Raw genomic sequence first — 12,963 nt, 5'->3', positions numbered from 1 at the left:
TTTATAAAACTTTTATAAATAAAAATTTTTAACTAACTATAAAAATAGTTCATAAATTTATTGTTGCGCAACAAACTTCCATTTCCACAAATTCTATTGTTTATTATTAATAGTTAATCTACTATTACCTTCTCAAGATCACTTATATAATGAGGAGAACTGTCATAATGTAACAGGAGTTGTCCCCTACAGCTGACTTAATATAAAAATAAATAAATATAAATAAAACTTATATAATTATTATGAGTATTAACATAAGGTAATGTTTAAATGGCAAAAAAAAACCATCTTAATTACATAACAATGCCAGCTTTCTCCTCCAATCTTGATCATATATTTTTTTTCTCCACCATAGAAATAGTTATAAGAGACCTCTTGTTCTATCTTATCCATCAACAAGATAATATTATAATAAGGGGCTACAAACTAAAAGCTGTTAGATGTATAACCCTCAGCTAACAGGCATCGAACTGTCAATCAAAATGGAGCCATTTGTCCTTGTTAACTTGCCCTAGTTGACACAATCTTATTATTTATTATCCTCCAGCATTTAAACTTCTGTCCATGTTTTATTAAATTAGCTACTTAATATATTTTTATACTTAAATGTAATTGCCTTATTTTGGAGTTCCTATCAACATGTAATTATCTCTTCATTAAAAATATATTATTATTAATATTTTAAATACTATTTCATTAGATAAAATTTTTCATCTTACGATGTAATTCTTTAAATTTTTTTTTTTTTTTTTTTATTATCTTTTATATAATACAGACTTTAGGATATAATACTTTTTCTTAATATATTGGTGAAAAGAACACTACTAAAATAAGAAGAATAGTGGTGATGAAATATAATTAGGAAGTAGATAAAATTCATTTTATGTATAATTTTTTTTTCTTTTAATTTTTCAATTATTTTATACTAATAATAGAAACGCGCGCACCATATTTTATTTTAATATAAAAGAAAAAAAAAAAAAAAGAGATAGATTAATCATAGTCATCTTCTTTTTCCATCATTAATACCATATTACTCTTTTATTTTAAATTATTTCTTTGATTAAAGTTTAATTTTGAGGAGGATAAAAATTAGATTGCCTTTGATAATTATGATACTCAAAACTAATTATGATTTATTATTTTGTTTTAAAGATATATATCTATAAATATATATATTTAATTTGACAAAAAGAGTTTTCTTTTAAATTAGATATGTCATTCAATTTTACAAAACACTGTATTAAATGTGTTATATTGTACTACCAATATACCATTTCATTTGAAAAATTTTTATTATATATTTAAAACTTCCCGCTCATTGAATTCTTTATTATTTATATGCATTATTATAATGTATTGCAATACCCGTTACTTTATTTTACTTCTGCTTTTGCCACTAATCACCAATAAATAATATGATATTACCCTATTCATGTTTATGTTTTAAATATTTAGTATTATTATTATTTTAAAAAAAAAAAAATATTAAATTAAAAATATGTCTTCTAAAAATGTTTAGTATAAAGTTTATTCTTACTTTGTATTTATAATTATAATTATTTTTTAACATTTAAAAATGATAACTTACTTGGATAAAAATATAATATCTTTAATTTTTTTTTGAAATTGTATTATTCATTCATATAACATTTTTATTTTATTAAAAATAGTATAATGTAAATTTATTTTAGAAATAGAGGAAAAGAATTTTTTTAAATTCTAACTTTTTTTTTGAATTATTATTATTATTATATTATTACTAATACATACTAATGTTTCTTATAATAAAATATATATTATAAAAAAATAAACAACATATTAATCATTATTATATATGTTTATTGATGGCGAATTGTAATAATAGTTATTATCCTAGATCATCATCAACTAAAATATCTTCACAAAATTATTATACAGAAGGTATGTTACAACAGGCATCACAAAATATTGGTGGTAGTTCACAGCAAATAAATATTCCACCTCAAGTATCTAATGGATTTGGTGTTCCAGTTAATAACAAAGGACCAATTAATTATATTAAAAATAATCCATACAACTATTCATCACCATCATGTCCAGCAATACAAAAATTAAAAAATGAATATGTAAATTCTCCAGCTATGGATTCAGGATATTCTTGTAATTCTTCTATCTCAACAACCTCCTCTTCTGTTGGTAATAATTATACTGCAGCATGGATGCAAAATTATCATTCAAATATGTTACCAACATTCTCAGGAATGGGTACACCATCAGTTATGTCAAATATGTCACATTTATCAATGGCTGATGATTGTAGTGTTTTGTCAATTTCAACTCAAATGACGGCACCATTTCGAATGCCATTAGGAGGTTCACAACAATATGCTTCATCAACAACAGGTTACTCTGAAAATATTGATCCTGATTTTTATTATCAATTTAATTCATCACTTGATCAATTGTTAATTAATTTAAGAAATACCGATGATTCTATTAAAAAAAAAGCAGCTAATTCTGCATTTGATTGGGCTAAAAGAAAATATTTTTGTTTTACGAAAGATCCATTAAAATTACAAATTTTAATTGAAAATGCATTATCTCTTATTGCTGAAAGAAGTACTAATAAAGATGTAAGCATTAATATATCTTTTTTTTTCATAATTATATTATTTTTAGATTGTATTTTCACTTTTAGGAGCAATAGTTCATTTAACAGAAAATAAAATTACACTACCATCAATAATGCGAATATTTTCATTGTCAGGTGGGAAATTAATACATCTTTTATGTGATAGAATTGATCCAGATGAACATTATGCAAAATTTGCTGCTATAACACTTCATACATTATTTTCACAACCAGATCCAGAAGGATCAAAAGCTAGAAGTTATGCTAGATCAACTATTGTTATTGATAGGATATTAAAATTGATTATGAAAAAAATGAGATATAATAAATATCTTATGATTGATTGTATAAGGATGTTATTACGATCAAATGAAGAATTAAAAAAACATTTTGTTAGACAGGGAGGTTTAGTTGAAATGTTAAGATGTATATCTGAAGATAATGATGAAAGAATTTTATATACAGCATCTAAAACATTAGATACATTAATAAATTCAAAAACTGATTTTACTGGTGAATTTGTTAAATATCAAGGTATTCAAATATTAGGTAATCAATTATCTCATGGTTCATCTAGATTTTTACATCAATGTGTTCAATGTTTATCAGGTGTATCTGGGACAGATTTATTAGAAGGACAAGATATACGTGAGGCTATTGGTAAAGTTATACAAATATTAGGTTCTAATGATCCAACAATAGCATTACATGGTTCAGGTTTTTTATGTAATATAGCAGCAAAAAGTATAGTATATAAAGAATATTTAATTAATTGTGGTGGTATAGAAAATTTTATTTGTTTAATGGAAATGTATTGTATTGCCAAACCACCACCTAATTATAGAAATACATATACAGAAATATTAGATAATTCATTAGCAGCATTAAATAATTTAACAGTAAAACATAGAGACACAAAATATTTATCAATAGCATGTCATAAAATTATCCAAAGACCAGAAGCACCAAGATTATTACTAAATATGATAGTAATGGGAAATATTTCAATGAAAAGTAAAGCTCTAGTAATAATGCATCGAATTTTTAATACAGATAGAAATTATTTGTTATATTTTGTTAATTTAAGGGATTCATTTCAAAACAAAACTACTCCATCTTTATTATATGAACTATTATTTCAAGTTGTTTTACAATACTCTAATGTCTCATCAGATAATGAGGAGAGAGAAAAATTAAAAACTCTTATGAAAAGAACAATACGTGGTTTGGAGCAATTAAATCAGCAGGAGACATTTCACATGGAATTAAGTCAATTAGCACGTTGTCAAACTGATTTTTCTTGTCTAGAATATCTTAAAGATACTGATGAACATTTACCTTTAAAAATGCTTTTTGAAAATCTTCTATACAGTTAGTCTATTAAAATTATGATTCTTTTTTTTTAAAATTAACTTTTGTTTTTAGTCACTTTTATTTAATTAACCACTGTATATATTGTTTTTTTTTTATTATTTTTTCCAATAAACAGGTACATCTTAATGAATATATAATAAATGTATAGTTATATTTTTTTTCGTTTCCAACTATTTTTAAAACTAATTATAATTATAACTATTTATTTTAAGAGAATAAATTGTATGAATTTCCTCAGTAGTATAATTATATGGTTGAATTTCAGATGAGAAGACCCTTTTAATTTCTAGTTAGAATTTTACGTTTTAAGCATTTTTATATTTATAATTATAAAATGAAAAAAAAAAGAAATTTATTCGTTAAAAATTCTTATATTATTATAATAATATTTAAACTAAATAAATCAATTAAAAATTTATTTAAAAAAAAAGTTAAAGTTTTCCTCATCTAAAATAAATCCGTTTTTAGTAATATTTGACATACAAAACATCTCTTTTCTCCCCAATAAAATAAATATTTTAAATAGAAAACCACTTTATTATTTTTTTTTTTTTTGTATATACATTCTTGAAAATTGTTTAGAATATGACAAACAACTAAAAATATGTCAAAATTTGAATAGATGATGATCATTAACATAAATATATTAAAAAGTTAATAATTAAATCGGAAAGATAATCAAGGAAAATTTTAAAAAGTTTTTTTAATAAATATAAATTTGTCAAAAGTACAAAAGGCATTTAAAAATAATAATTTTAATAAATATTTAAAAAGTATAATTTTATCAGAAAGTTAAATATTCCTATTATAAAACGAAAAGGTGTATACTATATTAAATTTCAGGAAGATATTTTGTAGATTTTGAATTGCCTGTATATCAAAAGATATTTTTAGATTAAAAAACCAAATATATTCTTTTATAAATTATAATTAGATATAGAAAATGTTTACAACACTTTTTTTTAAAAACTATCTTTAAATTATTAAAATTTTAAATTTTATTCTAATTTTTCATATTAATAAATTTTGTTTTTATTATCATTAATTTTTTAAATATTAATTATAGAAAATTCTAGAAATTTGTTACCAAAAAAAAAACTTTTTTAAATGTAGACAATCTTTGAACTTATAATCATATAAATAAATTGAGAACTAGTAAAAGATAAAAAGAACTTATTAATTAAAAAGTATTTTTTTATCACTGATAAAATTCAAATTAACATTTTTTTAGATGTTAAAATAAAGAAGAAGGAAAGTTTACGGTGGAAACTGATAAAAATATATTTACCAGGAGCATAAACAATAGTATAAAAATTCTAATTTAAAAATGATATTTTTGAAGAATTTATAAATGTATCAAAGTATCTTTTGTGTATAGAGTGCGAGAAGCAGAAAAATATCGTTTATTTTAAATTTGTTTACCATATTCTTTTAATTTATATTGACATTTTTTATAACTAATGTTTTATTACATTCATTTGTATATGTCAAATTAACATTAATTTATTATTGAATTTAATTTTAACAATTTTTTTTTATCATTTGACTTTGAAATAAATACTTTTATTCAATTTTTGAAAAATAGTATTCAAGAAAACTTTATTTTAAGTAAAAAATTAAGATTTTATTTAATTAAAAAAAAAATTGTATCAAAAAATAAAAATTTTTTAGTAAATAATTATTTAAAAAATATTAAAATGTTATTTGCAAATTTTTAATCCATTCTAATAACAACAAAATATGTATAATAAAAAAAATATTTATTTTTATTAATAACTGTATTATCTTTAATCCGATTTTTGTTAGTATTTATCATACTTTTTATACTAATGAAAAATAAATTAACTAATGATGATAAAGTAATAATATTAGTTAACTTTGTAAAGGGTTATTCAATTCAAAACGTTTTTTGCGTATAATATAGTAAAATATGAATATTAGTTGAATGAAAACGTTAATTTTGGTAAAAAATTTGAATATTTCAGTAAAATATTTAATTTTTAATCACTTAAAACTCTATTTATAATTCACGTTTTTAGCAAAAAATTGTCTACAATCTTTCTGGATTTACACAAGTCTACAAGTTTTTGACTGTTGCTGCTGCTTTCAAATCTCACTTATTGTGAAGAGAGTACTCATGGAACCTTGTTTCACTTGGTTCCTGAAGAAATCACTCAAAGTATTTTTCCAACTATGATCAAGTTTACATCCAAGTCCAAATTATATCACATTCTTTACAATGTTCAGGTTCCAGAGACAAAAACAGTTATCTTAAGAATGAAATCAAAGAGATTAAAAACTGCTGGATATTGACTTACTATTTCATAGTAACAAGCATTTCTTTTAATGGGGCACTGTTGCCATATAAATTGTCTGAATGTTACCAAAGATAAGAAAGGCAGAATAATTTGATTGAATTTAGTGAATGATAGATTGGAGAAACTGGAAGAACTATCTTAAATCAACCAACTGTATTATTATTTTACTATACCTGAAGACGACGACGACAAAATGGATCAATGAGTTGCAGTAATAATAATTGAAAGCTTAACTTTCCAATAAAATTGCTAAGTTGTATGAAATTCAATGTTAGTAAATTAGATTATGTGGCAGTATCTTGTTCTATAAAACTTTACCTATAAGGCCAAGTAGGTTTAGCAGATTTCAAAAAGGATAACAAAATTTAAATGAAGAAAGTTATGTTCTCAAAAAAGGGAAAATATGGAATACCAAACTCTGATGGAACTATACCAGAAACTTTTCCAATAAAAGGATTTCATATATTAAAATTTTCTTATGATTATCCAATGAAAGAAAAAAAGAATTAGATAATGAAAACATTTTATCCTTCATCAAATGTAAAAAATTTTGAATTCCTATTGGTGGATGAAGTGTACTTAGCAAACAATACTGTAGTTAAATCAAATTGTTTAATAAATTGAATCAATTTTGATTTGGCTAATTTTAATGAACAAGTCATTTTGATATCATCGTTTATACGGAAACACAAAATATTTGTTGATTAAGTGAAAGAGGAGAAGAGCTGTATGAGGTAGTGAATGTTAATGGAAGCTTACAAGAATCACAAAAACATGGTGTCAAAAAATTAAGAAAAAAATTAAAGCTTATTTGAAAATTATAACTTTTGGAAATGAATCGATTGTTTTTGTTAATATGATTTGTGGCTGTGTATTATGCTCAGTTAAGGAATCAAAACCATCTATTAAAAAGTAAGATTGAATTTTAAGTAACTCAATGTATTTATCTTCTGGAAGAAAATATGAAGTAAAAATTTAAAAGATACTAAAAATAGTCTAACACAAAGATTACATCCCAAGTATATTGAAAAGTTAGAAGTTTTTTAAAGAAAGTAAAAAATGGTGAAGAAGTTGACTATGATACAAGTATTCTTTTTGATTCTTTGAGCAAATATTTTAAATCTAGCTTTGGGGATACAAAACACTTTATATCAATGATGTCTCACCAGAAAGAAAATGTGTTATATCCGATGGAACGACACCTGAAAGAAAAATTTCTAATATGTGATATGTTTATGTAATGAAGGTCTTCGTCATATACTTTCATGAAAACAATCTATTAATTGATACATCCAACCATAAACAAATTTTCACTTATGAATATGACCATTACATATATTAGTTGGATGTTCGTAAAGAAAACATAAATAAAAGATTCAAATGTTTCCTATAATTCATTATGTTAAGGAGATGATCAATAAGTACAATGGAAAAAAAACTACCAAATGTCAGGTAGGATATAAAAATAATTTAACTTTATTTAACGTATATTTTTAGACAACATTATCAACAACAGTCGACAATATGTACGATATGATTTACAGATAAAAAATCGGAATCATTGTTGTACATGTCAATGAAAAATAAAAAAAGAAGAAGCATAAGTGTTTTACATATTTTCCAACAGATGTAAAGGATATGAAGACCAAGAGATTTACTGTTTTGTATATTGATAAGAAAATCAATGATGTAAATTATATTATTGAATATAACTACAATTTTTAATGATAAAAATTCTTCAAGTAATTTTAAAATTCTTCATTAAATTTATTGGTCTGATAAAAGTGAGTTTATTTAAATAAAAAAAATTTATGTTGACTGTTTTTTAGGCATACTTACAGAAATAAAACTATTTATGAAACTGTAGAAAAAAGATTATGAATCTGTGCAATGATAATTGTATAGTAATTTATTAGAGTGGGGGAATATGAAGAACTGGAAAGCTTGTATTAGTCATTTATATGATTGATGTAATCTTTTCTATTAAAGTTTTTGATTCTGCAAAATGTTTGGAAATTCTTAAGTTACACCGTTTTCAAGCAGTTTAAACTAAATGACAAATATCTTTTTTGTGTCTATTGTTTCTAAATATTTTAGAGATAAGATAAATTCAGTGTTTTACTTAAAGTTTATGGCTTTAGAAAAAATATCTATTACAAAGATAAAAACAAAATAAAAAAAATATTTAAATAATTTTTAATATAATACGTCATTATGACATTTAATTTCACCATCAAAATACAATAATAACATCATACTATAACTATTTATTATTAATAAATTTTAAATATTATTAATTTTTTCCTATGTATTTATTTAATATGCTAGTTTAAAATTTATATAAAATCATTATTGTATTTTTAAAAAAATTTTTACATATATTTAATATTCAAATTTTCAAAAACAATTTCTAATAGAAACGTGACTCTAAAATCAAGTCGTTATTAATTATATTCAAAATTCATTCCGTTTTAAAAACTATCGAATGACTATAGTGGTATATTTAACTTCCAAAAAAAGTTGTTTTTTTATCACAATTTTAAGAGGTAAAGTCTGAAATCTAGAATATTTTTAACCAATTTCTGAATCTCTAAAAATAAAAATGTCATAGCTATGAAAATTATGAATCTTGACCTACTTTTAAATAGGAATCGAATAAAACTAGTCCCAACTTCATAGGATAAGTATCTCCTGAGATACTGAAAAGTCGGGAACAATGAATATTTTAGAAAAATTTCCGCCCTTAGTCATATCTTGCTTCAGAAAGAAGATAATTACAAGCAGATTTCTGCAATCGTCTTCAAATAAATTTTCATATGGGGTCTACCTTCAAAATTGTTTTATATCTTTAACAACTTTTGAGATATAAAAAAATGGTGACAATGGATTACGCGCGAAAAAGTACCAAGCTCAGTATTTCAAGAACGGTTGAAAATTTAAAAATATTTTCAACGTAAGATATACCTTAAATTATAAAAAAAGCACAGCGCATCAAGTTTCATGAACCTGTGACTTCATTAACTTGAGTTATCACTAAATTGTTAAAACTTTTTTTTAAACATATTTCTTATCATATCTTCATTTCTAGAAATCCTATAAAGATATGAATAGGCTTAATGAATTTCTCGTTAAAAAATAATCTAGAATAAAGTATTTATTTTTAAAATTTACAATATTATCATAAAAATTGAGATTTAAAAAAAATATTCCATAATTTCGCCTCTAAACTTTGACTGCTTTTAACTTTTGAAGTTTCAATTTTATAAAATAACACAAAAAATGATCCATATGTACCTAATTCAAATGACATTGATTGAAAATATTGTATTGTCAATCTGTCTTCAATAAAATGAAAAAACCTATTTGCTGTCAATATAAAAAGTGTAGTAAGCATTATAAGACAATTCATTAAATTAAAAAGATTATAAAATAATAATGAATTATTCATTTTTGCTGTTGTTTTTTTAAAATCTTTCTTTTTTATTTTTAATATTAATAAAATATTAAAAATTAATATGATAAATGAGAATGGTACATAATATCCTATAATTAAAACAATTGTAGCAGGTTGAAAACTTTTTTTTGACATTTGTACAATTAAAGTACTATTTGAAGTAGTAGGAATTTTTTGATTGGTAAACATTGTTATTATTGTATTTAATATAAAAGAAAATATTAATAAAAAGAAAATTATTTTTCTAACAATAGATGGTTCAAAATATATTTTATATTTAAAAGGGTATGCACATGCAATATATCTATTAATTGATATAACACTTGTTGTATTAACAATTAATATATTTAGAGTGTTAATTTCAAATAAAATAATTAGTTTTAAAAATGGAAAAATTTGATATAATTTTGTCAAAAATCCAAAACTACCTAATTTTTCAAATATCATTTTAGTTATTAGTTCAACAACTTCAACAACACCTTTTAAAAACATAAATGGATAAAATTCATTATTGTAGTATTTGTTCTTTTCAATAAATATTTTTATAAATAGACAAATAATAAAATAGGTATAAATTAGTAAAAATGGAATGCCATATATTATTTGAATGAGATTTAAAATATGAATCATAAATACATATTATCATTTTAATTTAAAAATTCTACATTTTATAGTATTTAACAGGAAATACTTATATTAATTTTTAAAATAAAATTTGTTATCATATAGAGTATGTAAATTCTTTTATTTAAACTATGTTTTAAAAAATATAAAGGAAATATTAATTTTTTATGTCAATCATTATGATAATCAAAATTTTATTAATTAGAAATTAAAAAAATTTACCATTAACGTTTTTTTTTTTATATCATTAATATTTCCTGAACTTTTATATGTCATAATATAGATATATTATTTAAAATGATACTTGAAGAATGAGATATGGTTAATAAATAATAAAAAAACAATACAATAATAATAGAAAAACTTATGATAAGTTAATTGATGATAACATAATTCTTTTTATTTTAAAGTTGATTAAATATAGTACAGGAGAATTATCTATTATACCGGTAGTAACACAAAATGTTTCCTTTTAACATAATAATAAAAAATATTGTTGTCTATTAATGATATCGACAATATAAATAAAAAATTATTATTAAATTATAAAATAATTTATTAATAAATTGTTTTTAAAATTAATTGTTTATTGTCATTAATTGGAATTAATTGATATCTCATAATTATTATTTAAATTAAATATACTAACAATTTTTATATATAATATTAAGTATCTTAAAATATGTTACATTAATTAAAGTTATATATTTCAGTTTTTTTAACATTAAATTTGTGTTATAATATATTAAATTGTAATTAAAAAATTACATAAATATTTATAAAATTATCATAATACAAATAAAATATTTAACAAAATATTATACTGTACATACGGAAATATTCTTTTGATCAATTTTATTAATAAAGTTAAAATACTATTGATAATTTTTTTTAATACAAATAGGAAACAAATTATAAAAATGATTAATATTTAAATAAAATAAAAAAAAAATTTAATAAAATATGGTTTAGAACATTTTTAAAAATTGCGTGAAAGGCAAACAATGACATAATAAAATTATATAGAATATTTTGTTGATAGTTATCCATAAGTTTCTGTATTTGTTTTATAAATAGTTTATCAAAAGATAACTTATATACTTTTATAACTTCCTAAAAGATATATTTTATAATATAATTTCACCTGTACTAATAAAAATTATATATAAAAATGATTGAAAAGTATTAAAAAAATATCAATTTTAAACTATTATTAAAAAGTTAAAAATGAAATTCTTAGTTGCTTTTTTATTTATTTTTATTACACTTCCTTTGGAGGTAAAATCAGCAACATGTACTCAAATGGCTAATAATGGATATTGTATGAATTCTATGTATAGAGAAACAATGTGTAAAAGTTGTGCAGCAGCATGTAATACTGTTGGAGGATCTGCAGCTTGTACATTACCCGTTAAAAGTACTGCATGTGCTGATGTTGCCACAAATTGTGATAGTATAAAATATTTATGTACTAATCCTACTTATGCTAATTTAATGGCAACAAAATGTATGAGTACCTGTAATACCTGTGATGGAAAACCAGCAACAACAGCTCCTTCTCAGAATGCTACTACTACTACCATCAGTTCTGGAAATACAACTACTACTTCAACCACAACAACAACAACTACTACTACTTTACCTTAAAAAATTTAATAAAAGAAAGTTATTTTACTTTTCATAATAAAATTGTAAGATGTTTTCATAATAAATTTATCATAGAATAATATTTTTAATAAATTTAATTTTTCTAACAAATATATAATTAAAAAATTATTATTGTATGTATTAAATTTCTTTTTTAATAATTATTAATATTTATTAATAGTTAATTTATAAAATAAATATAAATATTATAAACTTATAAACAGAAAAGTTGTATTTTTTTAATATTTAAAAACATTAATTATTTTCCAAATAAATCTATTTTTAAAATAAAAACTAATAAAAATTGATAAGTTTTAATTATTGGTATAAATATTTATCTGAAAAAAAATTTATTTGAATAAATATATAACTGGGAAGAAAACTATTATAAGATTATTTAGTTATATATTAACATAAAATAAAAATAACATTTAAATTAGGTTTTATCAAATGTTTGATTAAAATAAATTTGTAACAATGTATAATAATAATCTATTTAATTTAAAAAAAAAATAAGAAAAAAGAAATTGATTATGACTATAATTATCATACAAAAAAATGAACTTCTTAAAATATTTCAAATGGATAGGTATTTAAATATTAAAAAAACATTATTTTAAAAATAAAAATATTTATTTGGAACAAATTAAAAAAATTATATTAGTTTTTTTTTGTACTATTTAAAAAATTTATTTAAAATATGAGTGATTTTTGACTTTTTAAAACTATATTTTTATTAAAAAAAAAAAACAAATAATAATTTTTAATTATATTACTTGTTTTTCTAGATACTATCTTATAATTATTCATTTCCTTAATAAAATGTCTATTTTAAAATCAAAAACCTTTTTTAATTATTTATATATAATAATATACATAAACATAAATATATAAAAAAAATTATTCTTAATTGAAAAGAAAAATATATTATT

General features: G+C 21.0%; 2 protein-coding genes across 2 annotated transcripts; both read left to right on the top strand.

The window, feature by feature from the left end:
• Positions 1-242: 242 nt before the first annotated feature.
• On the top strand, positions 243-4,053 carry SRAE_2000226600 (Armadillo-like helical domain and Armadillo-type fold domain-containing protein; the record flags this gene model as incomplete). Its single annotated transcript, XM_024653315.1, has 4 exons — positions 243-259; positions 1,880-2,615; positions 2,662-3,985; positions 4,040-4,053. 4 exons carry the CDS (start codon positions 243-245, stop codon positions 4,051-4,053), a joined length of 2,091 nt encoding a protein of 696 aa, XP_024506804.1.
• Positions 4,054-11,611: 7,558 nt separating this feature from the next.
• SRAE_2000226500 (ShKT domain-containing protein) lies at positions 11,612-12,031 on the top strand (the record flags this gene model as incomplete). The annotated part of the gene is made up of 1 exon (XM_024653314.1): positions 11,612-12,031. One exon carries the CDS (start codon positions 11,612-11,614, stop codon positions 12,029-12,031), a length of 420 nt encoding a protein of 139 aa, XP_024506803.1.
• Positions 12,032-12,963: the final 932 nt, after the last annotated feature.

Source organism: Strongyloides ratti, assembly GCF_001040885.1.
Source record: "Strongyloides ratti genome assembly S_ratti_ED321, chromosome : 2".
Lineage (NCBI taxonomy): Eukaryota > Metazoa > Nematoda > Chromadorea > Rhabditida > Strongyloididae > Strongyloides > Strongyloides ratti.
Note: the sequence above shows the minus strand (reverse complement) of the source record. Positions and strands in the feature narration are given on the sequence as shown.